Below are 20,655 nucleotides of genomic sequence, written 5' to 3'. Positions count from 1 at the left end.
AATATCTCAACTAAGAAATGGGTATTTTCTATTCAAGTAATTTGGTGTTTTTATTTTTTTAATTCCCGTTCCGAAGGAATCAGGATGAGGGAAAGTAGTCAATTATTTACTTCTTAATTTATTTATGATTAGACCATTTTTTTCTTTCCTTTTTTTTGTTAATATTACTTTGGAGTTTTTTTCCAAATATTTTCAAAGTGGTAAATAGTAAAGAGGATACGTAAGAAGTTGAAAAAGAAGGATGCAGCTCAAGTACAATAGAAGTATCCAAGGAGAATAGAGGCCAAAAAAAGAGGAAAGAGGGATTTTTTTTTTTTTTTTTTATTTGAAAGACTTTCTTCACATAAGCAATCTACAAAATGAAGGAAATATTGGAAACCCATGACCCCACTTGACCATATAAATAATGCCTTCAAAAAAAATCTTTCATTATCAGAGACGTCCGTTCAAGACTTTTCCAAATTGTCTACGATGAACATAAAAGTGTTGACCTCCAAGCCAACTTGTGCAAATGTTACCCACAGAATCCAATATGCCGACTGCATAATAAAACTCTTAACTGATCGAGGAATCACCTAGGGCAATTCGAACAAAGAAAAACACAAAGGACCGCAGATCAAAAGTCTACTTGCAGTTGATTTATGGGAGAACAAACTCCAACATGTTCTCTCTCAAATAGAAAAGCTCATGTTGGATTGTGCCGAGAATAGCCCCTTTCTAAGAAACCTTCCATGTTGTAAACCACCAACCACCTTGAAAGGAAACAAGAAATAGACCAAGGACTCCACCATGACCACCTCCTGGTCTTAGAAGCCTTTTCTAAAACTAGGATTCTGTCCTCGATTCCGATAGTCCACCACGAAGCATTATTCTTCGGTGAAGCCTTCAAAAAAAAAAAGTTGCTATTTCTGAGCAGGGTTGCTGCTGTATCATCAGTCATCTTTAATGCAACCGGGAGAACGAAACAAAGAAATATGATAGATGATGAGAAATCTTATTCCAAGGCCAAAGCCCCAAAAATTGAAAAAAAAAAAAGTGAAAAAAGACAAACAAACAAGCAAACAAACATTTTTTATCCAACTAAAGCATGAGTGCGTCAATATTTCGTTTCCCTTCCGGGCCCTTTGTGTACCATGATGAAACATATTCTCCATAGACTATTTGACAGTATCGGGGAGGGAAGGACTCAGTCACAAGCGCAGAAGCTGGAGATATTTTCATTGTCTTGGCAGGGTCATGAAATGTGGCTACTGAAAGTCGCGCTTTGTTGGCATTAGCTATAGCCCGATGTTGAGCACTCCTATAATTACCATTGGTTATAATCTGCAAGTAATAGGATTTCCCATCAGAAATAAAACAACATTTTTTAGCTCCATTTTTCCCAAACAGAAAATAGTTTCCTAACACAAGTGAAGCATATTTCTCCCTAATAAAAAGCTTTCAAGGGAACTGATTTATATTAAATCTATGATTTGATAGTTACCAGTTAAGTTATGACTACTTGCATAAATGTCCATGCAACTAGCAATTCAGTAGGCTTTACAAGAGAGGAGAGCATTCATACACAAACAAGTATCTGTGATATGTCCAAATTTTAATAGGTACAACTCCCTAGTGAGGAAATAATGAATAGAATAAAACTAATAAAAGTATAGAAACAATCTAGTATATACAGAATAATGTGAAGTGCATAAAAGTTGATCCTCCAATTATGCAAGCAAGCACAAGATTACCACCATTTTTTTTTCTTTTGATACTCAAGCACAAGATTACCACCATGATTCTAAACAATTTACCATAAGAGAATGGAACATAAAGCATTATTCCACACTGACCCACAGTAAAGGCTCCCTTGGCTAAAATAAAAAAATCCACAAATACAGCTCATAATGAGCGCAATGTTTTTTCAAAATTTTTTGACTTTCCACACTGACTTCTAGTTCAAGTTCAAATAGGCGAATGTAGGCACACTCTTTTTCAGGGTTGTTTCATTTAAATTAACAGCCACATCCCCTTGAAAGTCTCCATATTTGACATTCATGGTCTATTTGAAGGGAAAGGAGCTATAAGGTTTTAATTTAAGAGCACCTATAGCTTGACAGAAACTTTCAAATTGGTAAAATTTTCTGAGCACAAGTGTGAGGAATTTTTCAGAGTGCCCATTTTTTAGATTCTCACATGGAGTCAGCCTCCATTACTGTTTCTTTTTTTCATTCATGACATGGCAAATTTGTTTCTGCTTCCAAAGGAGGTTCATTTAGATTAACAGCCACATCCCCTTGAAAGTCTCCATATTTGACATTCATGGTCTATTTTAAGGGAAAGGAGCTATAAGGTTTTAATTTAAGAGCACCTATAGCTTGACAGAAACTTTCAAATTGGTAAAATTTTCTGAGCACAAGTGTGAGGAATTTTTCAGAGTGCCCATTTTTTAGATTCTCACATGGAGTCAGCCTCCATTACTGTTACTTTTTTTCATTCATGACATGGCAAATTTGTTTCTGCTCCCAAAGGAGGAAAAAAGAAGCAAATATAGTTTTCGAGTAATATAATTGTTGAACAATTTGAGATGAATAAAGTTAATTATTAGGGATGAAGTTGGGTCATTTAAGCACTTGTTTTACTAATTCACTGAAGGGATTATCATCTTCTAGAAATACAACAGTTATTAGTAGATTGTTGATCAAGAAATATCTCTGATGCCAGGATCCATCAATTTCACCCAATGTACTGGTTGATTGACATGGCATGGGTGAGGGTATGGTTTGGACACTCCTATTTTACTTCGGATGTGGCTGTTTGTTTTTTTTCATTTATATTCTTTTATTCTTTCAACTTAATTTTAATTGGATTTTCTCTTATTATGTCGTATCCAGGTACCCATGCCCTTTTATGGATCCTTTCTAGCCAAGTCCCTATATCCTAAAATCAGACACCTATACGCATACCAATATCCGACACCTAAACCCATGCTATTAGCCTAAGGGTTCTCCTAATTGGATTTTGATGATTACAAAGCAAGATTAAAGTTACTAACGGTTACAATCAAGTTAACTATTTCAAGTTTACTAATGAAAATTCAAAGAAAGCTCAAACAACAATGGAAGAAGACCAACACCATGAAGGCTTGGGTTCCTCGAGTACTTGAAGTGACCTAGGATTAAATATAAGATAGTATTTGTTGGTGCACTTAAGTATAAATCATTTTCATGCACTTAAAGTTTTAATTCCATCCTTCCTTAAGCTTAAAACAATCTCTTTATAAAAAAAAAATGGATGAATCTTTGTTTTAAATTAAAACCTCAAACAAAATTCTTTTTCAACTTATCTTAAAAGGTTTTAAGGTGTACATAAGCTGTTAGAAGTTACAAACCTTAAACTAAGTCATTTTAAACACTTTACAGTACAATCGGTTGAGGGGGTCAGGTACCAGTTGAGCCGGTTGGACTTGACCAATCGAGGGTGCATTTTAACCTTCTCTCTCTTTTAGTAGAATATGTGCAGACGGTTGAGATAGAGCCTTGACCAATCGATGATTGATCAAGGGTTAGTCGAGCCAATTGCCTAAACAGTATTAGTTCTGAACCCTAACAATCATTTGCAGTGCATTAAATACATAATGGCTAGTGAACCGGTTGCTCAACCTATCAAAGCCTATTTGTGGCTTTTGGGGTCCCTAAGCTAGAAACTTATCAATAGAAGAGTTCTAGAGCATTTAGTGATAAGAGAATAACTACATTCAATTGATAAACTTTCTTTCTTCTCATTCAAAGCTCTTCTAGAAGTGCATTGATTTCCTAACTTGCAAATCCTTTTGTGCACCTTCAAATCCATCCTAGTTTCTTCTTTTATTTAGAGCTCAACTTGCTACTAGGTTTGGAATCTTTAAAATCTTGCTTACCTAATCCTCATGAGAGAATTTATTCAAGTAGGTTGTATACTTGAAAAGGTTATGAAGGCCCATTAGAACCTTTGAATCCAAGTGTAAAGAGTTGGAAGAAATTGGCTTAAAGGTCTTAAAGATAGTGGAACCCTCACTCAGTTATGAGCTTAAGGAGAGTATATGTAGGCAGCTTGATGAACCACTATAAAAGGGTTTGCATTTCTCTTCTCTCAACTTCTTTATATCATTCTTGCTTTGTTCCTCATTTCTCACATAATTTGTTTTTAGTTGTTGGTTTTTGAAAAAGTTTTATATCATTCTTGATATAAAAGTTCATTATATCACCTAATTCACACCCCCCCCCCCCCCCCACCCCCCCCCCCCCCCCCCCCCCCTCTTAGGAGATTATCTTAATCTAATTAGCCATTTTTCATACATGCAACATAGAGAAATACCCATCCTACATTCTTGAGCTTATCTATGCTAAACTAACACTTTGTTGAAAAAGTAAAGTACCTAGTGTGGTTTTTTGCTAGGCTCTAAATAACATATGGAGAAGTCCTTGCAAGTAATGGAACAACTTTAAATACGGACTCGAATCTTATATCAAATACTAGCCAAATAGTAATTCATATGTCACTTGTTTTTCTTTATAGGCATCAATTCATATATCAAATATATTAGTTTTACAAGATAAAACCATACAAAAATTAAGATGCTAAAGATAGTATCAACTAATTCAAGACCAACATGATGCTTGTTCCAAATTGGTATTCCTCTTATATATTCCTAGGTCAAATGTGCTTGGCTTGGTAGCGGATTGATTGGATTGAATGTAGCATCTCTAATGATAGATTTTTGGTTGGTTTCTTAGCAAGCAGGTTCACCCTTCAACAAACCAACACAAAACAACAAAATAACCTTGCAACAAAGTAATCTTGCCAAACATTATTAGAGATGAATTAATCTTGCAACATTCAACATTCAAATCAATTACCTTTTCTTAACAAGCAAACCAACACAAAACATGGATTAAGAAATTATTTCATTTCTTTTTTCCTAATCCTTGTTGGATCCATAATCCCTGATTCCACCTTCCCTTCATAAATCCTAAAACCTGAAGCAATAGCCCACTGCTATTTGATTGTCAGTAGCTACCTTAAGAGTTGTCCGGCATCACCTTACACTAACAAAACAACAAGTCTCAGAAATTTTTTGCCCATGACCTCCACCCCCACAAACCAAGATTGGGTAAGCAAACTACATAAATAAAAATGTGACATCATATATAGATCCTCCAAAGAAACCCTACGTCCTAACAAAGCTGAACCATTTTTCACATGTCATCAATGCAAAAAGAAGCCTAATCACTATACCAAGAGATGCTCAACAAATTTAGTAAAGATAGAACCAATAACATTATGATGAGGAGGTGATGCAGGATCTTAAATTGTCCAGCAGTACATGATTTCCTTAGGCTGTAGAATTAGGTAAAAAAATAAAAGATGGTTGAAAAAGAAGAAAAGAAATCTTCAACAATCACACCAAGCTTTCTAGGTAATCACACATAGGGTTTCTTAAGTCAATCATACTTAGTAGGAAAATAATCACACTCTTAAAGGAAGTATTATAGGTGCTAAAAACTTGTATTAAAATTCTGGTTCTTCGCTTTGAAAGACTACATGTATAAATTTAGCAAGTGGTAAAGGATTAGGGAGGGTTTATGGGAGGTTCCGGGTTCAAGTCCAATGTATAAATATAATAAAATAAATCTATTTAAAATGGTTAGAGAAAAGATAAAAATAAAATAACAAAAAATAAAAAATAAAAAATAAAAAGTAATAAAAAAAATTCTACAACATATATAAGATGTCTAAATCACATTTCAAAAACCCAAAAGGCCTAAACATGCACCAAATAATACAGATTTCCAGAAACATTTCACAACTCCAAATCAAGGCAATATATAAGAATGCAAAGACTAAATTAATTCACAAGGATAGTACATGTTCCAAAAATCAAGAAAATTTAAAAATCACAAATTGGAAAAAATGAGTGATGTAGGCTGAGTGTCATAATTCAACTACATGGCTTCACTCCTTCACAACCTTTAAATGAGTATGAATTTAAGCCCACAAGAGGCATGGAGGGCCAAATTAACACTCAAGTTTGAAAAAAAAATGTTGGGATACACAAAAATGTCTATGAAGAAGCATGTTCTCATGTGACCAAGTCATATATACCAAAAACTAGTGGCAACCATTAATAGTCATAAAATGACCATAATCTCAAGCCTATAATGGCCATAAAAAGGTGTTCATAAAGGCTGAAAATGGTCCTTCAAAATTTAGTTTAGAAAACTTTTCAAAAATCAACAAAAAAATGAGAGCAACTATCAATATTCTCAAGCATAAAGGCAAGACCAAAGTTTATTGTAAGAGACTTGACCTCTAGTCACGAAATTGACCATCATAAGGAGCTTGAAATTTAGCCAAAAAGGGTTTGAAAATAAGATTTTACAACTACATTTGCAAATAACCCAATAAAGAACAAAACCAAACCAAGCAAGGCTTGAAAAAACTGAACAAACAATTAATCAAGAGAACAAACATCTCCTCAAGCATCCAAAATGAACAAAAAGAAGAAAAGAAGAAGAGAATTCAAAGATGAAAAGCAAAAACCCAAAAAACAAACATGTGGCCTTTCAATATCCACACCTAATATACATATCATCTCAAGACTCAAAAGAAAATGAAAAAACTGAAAATAAGTAGAAGAAAATGAAATCAAGATAAACTTCACAAGTGACATACTTAGCTTCTAGTCCTCTTCTAAGCCAAGTCTTCTCTAAAGCTTTCTCTTCTCCCTCCCTCTCCAAAATTTGATAGTCTCCCTTGAAAAAAAAAAAAGCCAAAGAGAACCCCCTAAAAATGAGCCCCAAGACCCCTTTTTATAGGGCAAGAAAGGGGGGAGATTTTAAGACTTGTCATCATCTCCATGAAGGCTCAAATTCTCTTTAAATCCAAACCCAAACCCAAAGAGACACTAACCCAGGGTTAAAGGTCACAAAAGCCTCCTTAACCAACCTTAAGAACCCTCAAAGAATGGCAAAAAAGGTGGGACTCAAAAAGGGGCCAAAAAAGTGGCTGAAAATTGAAAAACTTGATTAACCAATAGAGGGAACCAGTTGCAACCAGTCTAGCAACTGATTAAACCAGAAGCTTGACCAATTTATCGTGTTTTGCCCTTTTCTACCCCACTTTAGCCTCTTTTCAAGCCCGCCGCGCTCCAGTTTTTGTGCTTATTTTCATTCTCTTTTCATCTATTTGTTGATTTTTGAGATAGAGATTATTTGATTTGTAGATATTAAAGAATTTAATGCTTGATTTTAGGTATTTGCTCTTCATCTTTAGATTTTCTTTTTCTTTTCTTAATTTTGTTCATCTTAGATGCTTGATGAGATACTTGTTCTCTTGATTAATTTGTTGTTAAGTAGCTTTTTAATCCTTGCTTGATTTAGTCTTGTTCATTTATTGAGTTATTTTCCCCTTCTTATGAAGCTCTTTGAGTTAACCATAATATGAGGTTCATTTGGATTTGAAATTTTTTATTTTCTTTTCATTCTTCTTTTGGGGATTTTGTTTTGATGCTTTTGAAGGCACTTTGTGACTAATTTTTTTTTTTTTGATAGATAAGCACAAATATATTAAGGGGAAAAAGGCCACAAAGCAGACAGGGAGTATACATAGCAGCCTAAAACAAGAACGCAAAAAACAAGCAACCTCACCAACCCTTAAGTGGTCGCTAGCCACTCCAAAAAACCTAAGAGCGAAAAGGACTCCTCTCCAATGTACACCCTAGCCCAACTCCACAAATTACATACAAAAGAATTCTTGAGTTTCTGTATAGCTAAAGAACCCCCCTAAAAGCTAATCTATTCCTTTCCTTCCATATCATCCAGAAAATACACAACGGGATGAAATTCCAGATCTTTTTCCTTTTTTTCCCCACCAAAGGGCCCCTCCAACTAAATAACACCTCTTTAACTGACTCTGGGAACACCCATTGAACCCCAAAAAGACCAAGGACGATCTCCCAAAGGACCCTTACCAGTATACAGTGTAAAAGAATGTGATTTACATTTTCCTCTTCACAACCACACAAAAAACAGCGATTAGGGAGCTGCCACCCCCGTTTTTGAAACCTATCCAAAGTGAGAATCTTCCCCCATGTGGCTTCCCAAGCAAAAAAAGCAACTTTGGTTGGGACCTTATCTACCCAAATGCATTTATTCAGGAAGGCACAAGCATTGGGGACAACTAGCAAATTATAAGCATCCTTAACCCCAAAAATGCCATGACCCCCTCCTTTCCAGAACACTGAGTCCTCCTTTGAAGATATCCTGAAGTCCCTCAGCATATTAAGCAAGTCTTTTATCAAGTTCAGCTCCCAATCATTAAAATCTCTAGAAAATCTGAAATTCCAACCTCCTTGACCAAGGCTTGAGTCTCACACTTCATTGACCGTTGCATTCCTATGGACCGCCAAAGCAAATAACTGGGGGAAATTTTGGGACAGCGCCGCATTGCCACACCACTGATCAGTCCAGAATTAAACTCTAGTCCCCTTCCCCACCTTAAACTTTATGCTATCCCAGCACCAATTTGCCTCCTTCATAATCTCCTTCCAAACCCCCACTCCAAACGTCCCGTGAGCTTCCTTAGTCCTCCACCCAAAGCCCTCTTGACCATATTTCACCCCGATCACCTTCTTCCAAAGATTGTCCTTTTCAGAGGCAAGTCTCCAGATCCATTTACTCAGCAAGGCTTTGTTCAAGAGATCAATCTTCCGTATGCCTAGACCACCCTTCTCCTTTTGAGTGCACACCACCTCCCAATTAATTAAGTGGACTTTCCTCTCCAAGCTTCCCCCTCCCCAAAGAAAGTCTCTTTGTAATTTTTCAAGCCTTTTTGCAACAATCTTGGGCATTCGAAAGAAGGACAGGTGGTAAATAGGCATGTTGGCCAGTGTGCTCTTAATGAGGGTGATACGCCCGCCCTTAGATATATATTGTCTTTTCCACTGGGCTAATCTTCTCCTCATTCCCTCTTCCACCCCATACCACATAGAAATAGTTTTGTGATGGGCTCCAAGGGGCAGCCCTAAGTAAACAGTGGGCAGGGCCCCCACTCTACACCCTAGCTCCACTGTCATTTCCTCAATCTCTTCAACCTCACCAACCGGAATTAAAACACTCTTAGCTAGGTTAATTCTTAGACCGGAAGACGCCTCAAACCAAGCCAAAATCCAGCTTAAAGCGGTTAGTTGCTCTTTCCTAGCTTCGCAGAAAATGATTGTATCGTCAGCAAAAAGAAGGTGGGAGACAATCATCTCCACTCCCCCGAAGTCTGCAGTCTGACAAGAAGCCCCCATCAACAGCCCTTCTTATTAGAGTGCTTAGCACTTCCATACCCAAGACGAAGAGATAAGGAGAAAGAGGATCTCCTTGCCGCAACCCCTTGGCGTTCGAGAAGAAGCCTGCAGGCACCCCATTGACTAGGACAGAAAATTTGGCAGTTGAGATGCACCACCAAATCCACTCCATCCACCGAGACCCAAAGCCCATTTTAAGCAAAACCTTCATGAGAAAATTCCAGTTGATGTTGTCATAGGCTTTTTCAATGTCTAATTTGCAAATCATCCCTTTCTCTTTTCGTTTATGCCAGAAGTCAATCACCTCATTAGCTATAAGTGAAGCATCCAAAATCCGCCTGCCCCTCACAAGGGCATTTTGATCCACAGAAACCACCTTTTCTAAAATCTTCTTCAGCCTATTCGTCAGCACTTTAGTCAAAAGCTTGTACAATCCCCCAGGTCTTCAGCACCTCCTTTCTTAGGGATGAGGACCAAGAAGGTGGTATTAAGGCTTTTGGCAAAAGATCTTTGATCATAAAACTCCTTAAACAAATCCACAATCTCCTCCTTCACAAAATCCCAGCAAGCTTGCCAAAAGGCCACTGTGAACCCATCCGGGCCTGAAGCTTTATCACCATTCATTTCCATCAGGGCAGAGTGAATTTCCTCCTCAGTGAAAGGCAGCTCCAAAACTCCAGCTTCACAGGAGTTAAGGCGATTGAGGTACAGCCCCTCAATATCAGCTCTCCAGCCTGGCTCTTCTGAGAGCAAATGCTGAAAAGCATTCACAATCCCCTCCCTCACCTCCTGTCCCTCAGTCATCCACACCCCATTAATCTTAATTCTATCCAAGGAATTATTTCTTCGGTGGGCATTTGCCATTCGGTGAAAAAAGTCTGTGTTCCTATCCCCTTCCTTTAGCCACAGCTCCCTTGACAGTTGTCTCCAATGGATTTCTTCCATTAAAACCCACTTTTTAAAGGAATCCTTAGCTTCTTTTTTCAGCTCTGTTTCTCCTTCAGAAAGACTCCTCTCACTTTCCACCCCATCCCAGTACTCAACTTGTTGAAAAGCCAAGTTTTTATTAACTTTCAGCCTTCCAAACACCTTCCTATTCCAAACTTTGATTTTTTGCTTCAACTCCTTCATTTTAGTGGCTAGTCTGAAACTAGCCCTCCCTCTTACCTCAGACCCCTGCCACCATCCCAGAAGAAGGTCCTTAAAACCATCAACTTTAAGCCACATATTTTCAAACCTAAACGGGGAAGGGCCCCGCCTTAACCCACCACCCATCAGCAAGATGGGAAAGTGATCTGAGGTGGGTCTGGGCAACCTGCTTTGGACGACCCCACTGAAATGATCAAGCCAGTTTTGGGTCACTAGGAACCTATCCAGCCTAGCCCAAGCCTGATTATTCCTACCCCCACTCTAGGTAAGCGCTCCCCCTTGCAAAGGAAGATCAAGAAGCTCTAACTCGTCAACAATTTGGGTGAACCTTCTCATAGCACCAATTAGCCTTCCCTGGCTACTCCTTTCCCTTTGGGAGAGAATGACATTGAAGTCACCCCCTAAACACCATGGATCATCCCAAATGCCTCTGATCGCCCCTAGCTCCTCCCACATACAATCCCTATCCTCTCTAGAGAACGGCCCGTACACACTAGTAAAAATCCAAACTAGCTCTTCCACATTCCTGAGCCTACAGGAAATTGGGAAGTTTCCCACCTCCATCTCAAGCACCTCCAGGATCCTTTTATCCCAACAAATCAATAACCCTCCTGCAGGGCCATAGGCATCCAAGGCACCCCAGTCTAGAAACCTACCAGTGCCCAAGCTTCTCACCAGCCCCTCTAACATTGCCTAAATTTTGGTCTCTTGGAGACAGAACAAATCCACCCTCTGAATTCTAATCACGGCCTTAATAACCTTTCTTTTGGAACTGTTGTTAGCTCCATGTACATTCCAGCTCAAGAGTCTTAGCTTCATTTAACTTCCATGACCTGACACCCTCTTCCTTGCATTCCACATTTCTGCTTTCCACCCCCCCACCCCACCCCCCTCGTAGTTAATGGAGCACTCTAATCTTTTCAATTCCCTTTCGAATTTAGATTTCTCCAGAAGAGTTTTGTTGTGGACTCTTTTCTTTCTCTTTCGGATTTTAACCAAAAAATCCAAAATGTCTTTCTCCAATCCTACTGTCGGAAAGAACTTATTGAACCTAGCCAAATCACTTTCCTCCCGGCCCTTTACTTCTCGTGGCATAGTTTGGACTAAGCACAATTCCTTTCCACATTCTTCATTGCTGCCATTGTTCACCTCCATCAGTTCCCAACGATTGACAGTCTCAACTCCTATAGGCCCCGGAGCATTAAGCATGCGTAACGGGGTTTCCCCCTGGATTGTCTCCCTACCGTCCCTAGAATAGTCATAATACTCCCCCAATGGAGTCCTACCGAAAAAAAAAAAAGGAGAAGAGGAGAACCCAGAAGCCAACAATCCACAAGGGTTAAGAGCACTCCCATACCTCGACGCTTCCTCAATTAGGGCAAGGTCAATCTTTGATCTCTCCTCAGATTGGAGCTCTTCCTCAAGTTGCTTCAGCAGGCCATCCTTCACCCAGAAATGAGAGATTTCAGCGTTTGGACCCCTCAAAAGACTTGGGTCAGACCACACCAAGGGAAGGGCCACACCAATGTGGGCTTTATTCCCCTCCAAAGACTAGGATGGGCCTCGGCAATGGTCCAGCCTAGCCGGACCAGGTGCCACAAAGGCCTCCATAGCCTTGACCCACCTAGGGTCCTCCAAAGACGTCGGCCCAGAAGAAGTCAACCCAACCTCAAATGAAGAGGAGAAGACTGGATCTAGCCCAACGGGCCCAGAGCCCAGATTAGAGCTCCGTGGGTCCTCAGAAAGGCCTGGCTTAAGGGGGCCACCCAGAAGCTGCACACCTCCATGGGGCCCAACCGACGACCCATCAAGGCCCCGAAAACAAACCGAATGGCGCCCCGACCCACTCGTCTACCCCCGCGTCCCATCGGTAGACTACAACTGGGTCTCGAGCCTTGCGTCGTCGTCCTTCTCCAACACACGCTTGCCCGAGCGTGCAAAGACCTCACCCTCAACCTCTCCTTCTGCGCTGATTTTCTTCCCACTCTTTTCTGTCGGCAACAATCTCATTACCGGCCTAACCTCCCACCACAGGGTTAACGAATAGCACACCCTTCGACCCAAATTTCCACCAAGTTAGGAATCTCCTCGCCGTTTAGCTTCACCAGAATCCTGGCCCACTACAATTCCTCTAGCTTCTCCGTTTGAGAATCAATAGCTAAGAAACCCCCACACTCCTCCCCTACCCTTCTAAGGATGGCCTGATCCCATAAAGAGACGGGTAAGCCCACGATTCTCACCCATGCCTCACTCTTTTTCTCTCCTTCCATCAAACACCCAGTCTCAGGGCTCCATTTCTCCAATCGCAGAAAAAACCCCCCAACCAAAATTCTTCCAAGGTTTAGAGCTTTCTCAGCTTCTGCCAACAACTCAAATTCCAGCAAAACCTTACCCCTTTCCAACTTAGCCAGTCCTAAGTTGCCCTTCAACCCCAAATTTTTGCCATTTGGGTCCCCTAACTTTTCAAGTCATCCCCCCTCACTGATTTGGGGTCCCAAGATCCAACAAGACAGTGAGCCAACTTATTTAAATTTCGACTTAGGTCCTTTTTGCTGACTTCCACCCTAGCCACTGCTCTGCCTTTGCGCCTTGGCAGCTTAACCACTTCCGCAAAGGTTTTCCCCAAAATGGGCTTCGACAACATTGCCTCATCCTTCTGACTCTCCTTCCTTTCAGTAGCAACACCCAAGCACCGAAGTGTCTCCGCCATTGAAGCCCAACCCCCTTTTACTCCTCTTCCTTTGGGGATAAAGATGTTGAACCTTTTCTTCTCCAAATCCACAACGCCCAGACGGAGGAAGCATCCTCCCCTTGTTTTCATCGCACACCAGTGAATGGAACCTCCCTTTTTCCATCCAATTTCTTTCCCATTTTCTAGTTCGCATGTCCTTAATGCAAAAAACCAGACATTCCATAAAGATCCCTAGGCTCTCCGATCCCAGCTTAATCCACGAAGAAACCCCTCTTTTCCTCTCCACAATAGTGGCTTGCACTTTGCCCTTCTTTTCTACCTTGATCTCAAAGGTCTTCGACTCCACTATGAAGCTGCTCTTCTTCAAGCTTTTCCGAGACTCCGAGTGGACATTGCTTATTACACCCTCGCTCGCACACAAATTCACTTGCTCTCCTCCATCACTCTCGCTCTCTCTCTCTCTCTAGCCCTCTCTCTCTTGCTCTCCTCCATCGCAATTGAAAGATTCACTAGCTTTGTGACTAATTTTAAAATAAACTTTAAGAGCCACAAGTGTTTCATTATTTGTCAAAAATGAATTTTCACTAGAAAAGGTTCTTTGAAACCTATTTTTATCTTTTTTATTTTCTCTTCAAAACTAGTTGTAAAACCTTATTTTCAAACCCTTTTTAGCTGAACTTCAAGTCCTTTTGATGGCCAAAGGTCAAGTCCCTTACCATGGACTTCGGTCTTACTATTATACTTGAAAATATGGATAGTTGCTCTCACTTTTTTTGTGATTTTCAAATGCTTTTCCAAACTGATTTTTGGAGGACCATTTTTGGCCCTTGTGAATCCCTTCTCATGGTCACTAGGGGCTTGAGATTATGGTCACTTTATAGTCATTAATGGTTGCCACTAGCTTTGGCAAACATGTCTTAAATTTACACAAGTGCATACCACTTTATGGATGCTTTCATGTACATTTCAGCCCTCTTTTTCAAATGTGAGTGTTAATTTGGCCTTCCATGCCTCTTGTGACCTTAAACTCATACTCATTTGAAGGTTATGAAGGAGTGCAAGCCCTGTAATTGAACTATAGCTCACTACCTTGGCCTACATCACTCGTTTTTACCAACTTGTGATTCAGATTTTCTTGATTTTTAGAAGATGGCCTATCCTTGAAAATCTTAAATTAATGGGATTATCACTAACCCCAATGAGCTTTTTTTTTTATGTTCATTAAAGGGTTGAGATGCGGAATTGTCCATGGATAATAATTTGAACTTATGACAAAGCCCACATACCTTGATTTCTAAACTTTGCTTGTCTGTAGTCCTATTTTTAACATCCAAAGTGTTTTTGTAAATCTGGACTTTTTGGCCTGTTTTAAAATATTTTTGAGGCTTGAAATGTGTAAAGACTTCTTGAATGTATCAATGAATTATTGTTTTGTTAAAAAGCCTTTCTCCAAGCTTGTTGAATAAATCGGTTTTTCCAAGGTCTAGCTTCTACCTTGTTTTTTACCTCCAAAATGTTTTTGCAAATCAATCTCAACTCTTTGGTTTTTAATTAATTTTGATATTTTTACTATATTTTAGACTTCTTCAATAAGCTTAAGAGCTTTGGCCCAACTCAAAAATCTTTTGTTAAACTTGTAAATTAATTCAACCTTTGTATGCTTATTGTGCTGACCCAATTTAGAGTTATGAGATGTTCTTTGAAATCTGGATTATCTAGTGCGTATTTGGGCCTTCTAGGCTTTTGAAATGTGATCTAAACGTCTCATATATGTTGTAGAATTTTTGTTTTGATTTTTATCTCGTTTCTAACTATTTTAAATAGATTTATTATCTAAATGTTTGTTTTCAGTCCTGTTTCTACACCTTTTGTATAACTTGTTGAATCAGCCCTTTTTGGTGTGCCTTTAGCATTCTTTGGTTTTTGGTTTTTATTCTAGACATTTTGTGCATGTTAGACAAGTCTTTCCTTGAATCATGATCACCCTTTAACTATTTTATTTAGATTTATTTTGTGACTGCATGTTTGTTGTCCTCTTCTGACCTCCTTGCATGTTTAGTGTAAGTTAGGCCTTTTAAATGCTAGTTTAGCCATCTTTGACTCTTGATCTAAGTTGTATATACCTTGTACATATTGGTTGATGTTTGCTTTGATGTTAGATCACTTCTTATACATGTAAACTAATAATTTCTTTCTATGTATTGCCCTATTTTAGGCATTTTTTAGGTACACTCTCTTCCCTTGATTTGTTTGATTCCTTTGATATGCATGTTAAAATATCAACCTTGTTGTATATCTCTATAGTTATCTTTTGGTATTCACGATTTATTAATCAATTGTCTTAATTTCCTCCACTTGTTTAATAAAGACCTCTTTAAGGTTGAGAGGGGTGCTACCCTATGGTACCTTCCCAATTTTATTTATTTTTTTTTTTATCAATAAGCAAAAGAATTGTATTACGAAGAGGTGCTAAAATAGCGACCCATAGAAGTACAATATAGAGACACTCACCCCCTTACAGCTGGACCCAAAAACAACAAGGAAAAACAAAAAACCTTCTCCCTCATCGCAAACCCACCCAATTTATAAAATCTATTAAGATCGAAGGATCACCTTTTATCCACAATTTGGTCTCCGATCACAGTATGGTACCTTCCCAATAAATAACCTAACCCCTAGATCTAGACTCAATTTTCACAAACTTTGTTTTTCCTTCAAAAAGGAGTCACTCAAGGTGTTATTTCTTATTTTATTTCCCTTTAAGAAAAAAATAAAAATTAGTGACGACTCCAACTTTCTTCAAAAATCAATTTTTTACAACAAAAAAAGAGTTTCGCCATCAAGTAGGAACGTATGTGAAAAATACAAGTCCACACCTGTGTACTTTGGTATGCCCTTTTTGGAACTTTATTAATATACTTATTTGCATTTACCTATAAAATATATATATATATATATATATATATGTATTACCCGCATTGTCAAATTGATAATGTCTTTCATGTTGATCTAACTCCATGACATCATTCGCCATATCCAGGAGAGTAGTCTAAGGTCTTTCAAAATGATGTGTTGTATAGGGTTAGCCCTAAAAGGCAAATTTAATCCAAACCCTTACTCTGCATTCTCCACAACACATGCTTCCTTGTCCTTAATGCCACTAGTTGCTGGTTTGAAAATGTTGTTGGCTCAATCCTCAATAATGTAAGGATTAGCGATTTATAGTTCTTGAATTTGGGCTTTCAAAGTACTAACCTTCTCCATGATCATATAAAGAAAATCATCACATTATGGATCCATCAACTTTCCCTTAAAACTTCAACCATTGCTAGTTGTCATAGTTTTATTTCTAGTACCAAATCTAATATAGGATCTTAAATTTCCCAACATCAGAGAATTTTTTTAGGTGGGAGAATAAGGTGAAAAGAATAAAAGATGACTGAAAAAGAAGAAAATAAACCTTTGGAATCAAACCAAGGTTCCTAGACAATCACATAGAGGTTCTTAAGTTGTTATACTTATGAGGAAGGCAATCACAACTTCAAAGGAAGCATAATAAATACCCAACTAACATTAAAATTCTAATTCTCCATTTTAAAAGACTACATAGATATATATAAAATCTTTTACCTTCTTTCATCAGAGTACAACTTCCCTAATTCCTTATTTTTCTTTGTAAGAATGGGGAAAACATAGGCAAGGAAGATTATTCAAAAACTAAAATAAATAAAAACATTTCTAATATAATAAGAAAACTAAAATAGATAGAAACTTGACAAAAAGTAAAGTACTAAAAATCAATCCTACTATAATAGAAAGACTCTAAATGAGACTCTAAAACCAAACTACCATTTTTTTTGTTTTTTTATTAAATCCTAAGGGTTCATTCCTCCTCAGGAGGCCTTGTAATACAAATAGTAAGACACAAAAAGCACAAAGTCGAGGAGGTTCACTTACTATAAGAACACTACTTGGAGTCTAGGTTTAAGGGTTTTTCAAGATTGCCTTAGGGCACATGCTTTTGAAAAATTATGGTGCTAGCTTCATTAAGTGTTTCTCATAAGCTAGAGTACCATCAAGGCTTTAAAAAGTCAGATTTTGAGGATTTTAGGATCAGGGAATTATACCATACTGACCAAATGTACCATTTGAGATTGCTTAGGGCTGAGGGTTAAACTATTCATTGGATTTGATGCCACCAAAGAAATTTAAAAGGGTAGGGGGAAAAAGAAACAAAGAAAAGTTTGGTTAATAGAACCAATAATGCATGTACAAAAAATGAGCAATTGAGCATAGTCACTTGAAGGTGTTTCAAGAAAATTAATTTGTGAAGGTTTATTAAAGGAAAAAGCATTATCTAGTAGGAGGACAATAAGTTAAAGAGCAAGAAGCATGGCCAATATCAGATTTCCAACCTGATCAATGATAATAGTATTCCTAATTACAGAACCAATTCAACGATATTCAATATTGGAAGTTTGAATGAGTACCATCTCCTAATCCACCTAAGCCATCAAGTTATTTAAAGGCTAGCATGAGATTTTTTCAAGTAGAGGGATGGACCAAAAGTTTTTCATCCTAAAGTTAAAGACTAGGTTCTTCTTCCTTCAATCTTACACTACCTTGTACATATTTGGGTTAACATTTTGTTGATGTGCCCTAATAAGAAACTTATATATACTCGTGTCGAGCTGCCCGCCTCCTCAATTTCACACCCTCTGTCAATTGTTTTTCAACAGGACTAAATCTCAAGTAAGAAAGACAATGTACAAGACTTCCAAGTGCCACCATCAACCAAGATTGTCAAGTGCTCCTAATCATCTGGGCAGCATATCATGAAAAATCATGCATCTTGTAATCAATAACAAGGCGCTGCCACTAAATGGATTAAAATAAGGTATCTCTAGCAGTGAATTATGTTAACCATTATCAAGGGTATGAGACTGATGCATTGCATGAAGATACAAATATCATGCTTCATCCTGAGACCCCTTCTTAACAATGACTAATCTACCTCCATAAGACCAATGTTTAATGAATCAATAAGTTCTATATCATAGTGAGAGCACTGTACAGAATAAAGAAGATTTGGAATAGTGTTCCTAAATCTGGGAACCACTCTATGTAACAAAGAAAGATTATAGTCACATCTTAGGATGCCCATGATAAATTTCAACAGTAAAAAAAAAATAAAAGTAAAAAATAAAAAACACGAAAAAAGAGTTCTTGCACCTAGAGCTAAAAATTGTGATCTAATGAATAACAAGAAAAGCAATACCTCAGTTTGGTCAGCCAAAATGACAACTATGGCATCTGATAGAGGCTGTACCATCACCCATTCACCATCTTTCAAGACCTGGAGACCACCAACATCATCTTGGATCAGGAGTGTGATGGCACCCATGTCAGAATGGGATTGCAAACCAAGGGTGAGTTCCGGCTGAGGGCAGGGTGGGTAATAACTAACTGTTATATTCTGATAAAAATCGCCTACAGCATCTTCGATACATGAAGATGGCAAGCCTAGACTCTCCGACATGAATGCCAGAAGCTTTTGAGCAAGAGCTTTCATACAATCGCTGTACTCGACCACAACTTCTCTGTGGATTAAATCCAAAAACATTCCAACTACGTATCAGAAGGCCAACAAAAATAAAAATATTCCTCTGTTTAGTTGCTGAGAAAATATATTAAATGAAGAGAAATTAAACTTATAAGATTGAATTTTCATTACTTCCAACACAAATAAAATTAAGAACTTCACTCTTGACAGCCCCAGGCCTAACAGCCATTACATGTGTGAACGAACATTCGTTTGAACAATGTTTTAATTTTTATCCAGCCATGTTTAGCAGAATTTGAACCCCACCCCCCCCCCCAAAAAAAAAAAAAAATTGGGATTTCACAAATTTTGTTCTGCCTTTATCGCTGATTGCATTTCAAAAGAAATTTAATTAATTATTAGGGGGGGGAAACACTAAAAGAGAGGAGGCACCTGTAATTAGGAGGAAAATCTGGCCAGCGAGAGGGGTTGCGACGAGAAAGAGGCAAGGTGTGATGATCAAAGAAATCCCTCCAATCCAAAACGGTGTCGTTTGAAGTACTGACCAGCATTCGGCTGCCATAGCCTTCGGACGCAGCAGAACCCGGAGGGCAGGCGTAACTGAGTTTGTGCGACATGGGGCTGTCTTTGAAAAAGGAAAGGCCTACGCTCCTCATGCGGTGTAGCAAGTGGAATGGAACTCCATGATTGGTCACTTGAAACGCACCCCACTCTTTGCAAGCTTGCCCCAGTTCACGACGAACGTCGCCCCAGTGATCCGGGTCGAATCCGAAGAGATCGATGACAGGAACTGTGGAAGAAGTATTATCCTCAGTTGTGGGGATTTTGATTTGGGGTCGATTCTCTGGCGCCTGTATGTATTCAGGTGGCACCTGTGTTGGATTCTTTTCGGCTAGGGTTTGAACTCTGGTGGGCTCCCCCACTACCACCTCCATTCTTTCAATACTCAATACTGAATCTCCTATGGAATGGAATGGGAGGGAGAAGAGACCTTAGTAGGGTGTCTCGACTCTCAACTCTCAACTCAGTCCTCAATCGTCTATCGGCAATATATACGGCCTCACCCGTGCCCTGACCATTGGGCCAGCTCCACCCAAGCCTAAATTCTTGAGGTAATGGTACGCCCAATACCTTCCTTACAGGAAACAAAAAGGGAGATTTTGTCAAACCCCAACAGCCTTTTTCAACCGATCCTTGTTTTATAAGTTGTGTTTGAAATGACAAGCAAAATATGAGTGTGAAGAGGGCAGCGTAATATTTACTTGTAGCTATTAAAATATCAACTGTTGTCTCATAAGTGATCCAGATCCTCTATGCCCTAACACCAATTGATCCTGGAAAAAAAGGCTTCCCGGATTGGTTCCTGAAAAAGCCCCTCTGATGCATAAGTCAGAAATGGTAGATTGTATAATTGAAAAACCAACACTCTCATACCTTTTCTTCTTACCTGGGAGCCTTTTTTAAGCCTTATGATGTAACTGATAATCATTACTTCTAGGCATTTACCACCGTATAATGCTTATGTACCTTAATTCCCCCTATTTCTCCATCTTTGGTGGGTAACAACCATGTGCTTTAATTATCTTCCATTTTGGTTCTTGAATCGACCAAGTGAGGTGCTTTTCTACCTCCTGCACATCCCCAACTAGGCAGCTCAGAGGTGCCTACATTGCCCTCATTTGCCAACGAGCGTAGGTCGTCGGTCACTTGGGAAATTCTTATAGGGTAAGAGCTGGAAAAATTCAAAAGTGCCTTTCTCAATTCCTGCTCAGTAATGCTCACTCATTTTCCCACAGCAATAAAATTAGGGAAAGTTGTGTTTTCAGCTGCTTATTTGAAAATGTTATAATATTCAAATCCCAAGATTGTGGAATATCATATTTGACCATCAAATGGGAAACTATTATTATTCTTGTGCACTCTGTGCTTAGTCCT

The 20,655-nt window shown here is 38.6% G+C and overlaps 1 protein-coding gene across 3 annotated transcripts; it reads right to left on the bottom strand.

The window, feature by feature from the left end:
* Nucleotides 1–957: 957 nt before the first annotated feature.
* On the bottom strand, nucleotides 958–20,390 carry LOC100248395 (jasmonate-induced oxygenase 4). Of its 3 annotated transcripts, none has more exons than XM_002263095.5 (3): nucleotides 19,153–20,371; nucleotides 18,436–18,757; nucleotides 958–1,323 (listed from the first exon to the last, which is right to left on the bottom strand). In XM_002263095.5, the coding sequence occupies exons 1-3, from the start codon at nucleotides 19,653–19,655 to the stop codon at nucleotides 1,081–1,083; spliced, it is 1,068 nt and encodes a 355-aa protein (XP_002263131.2). In that variant the 5' UTR covers nucleotides 19,656–20,371; the 3' UTR covers nucleotides 958–1,080. The 3 variants fall into 3 exon arrangements, with proteins under 3 accessions (XP_002263131.2, XP_059592056.1, XP_059592055.1); XM_059736073.1 differs by lacking the exon at nucleotides 958–1,323 and having other exon boundaries at nucleotides 18,148–18,757; nucleotides 19,153–19,851; nucleotides 19,983–20,390; XM_059736072.1 differs by lacking the exon at nucleotides 958–1,323 and having other exon boundaries at nucleotides 18,148–18,757; nucleotides 19,153–19,961.
* Nucleotides 20,391–20,655: the final 265 nt, after the last annotated feature.

The sequence above is a fragment of the Vitis vinifera genome, chromosome 3, assembly GCF_030704535.1.
Source record: "Vitis vinifera cultivar Pinot Noir 40024 chromosome 3, ASM3070453v1".
In the NCBI taxonomy this organism is placed as follows: domain Eukaryota; kingdom Viridiplantae; phylum Streptophyta; class Magnoliopsida; order Vitales; family Vitaceae; genus Vitis; species Vitis vinifera.
Note: the sequence above shows the minus strand (reverse complement) of the source record. Positions and strands in the feature narration are given on the sequence as shown.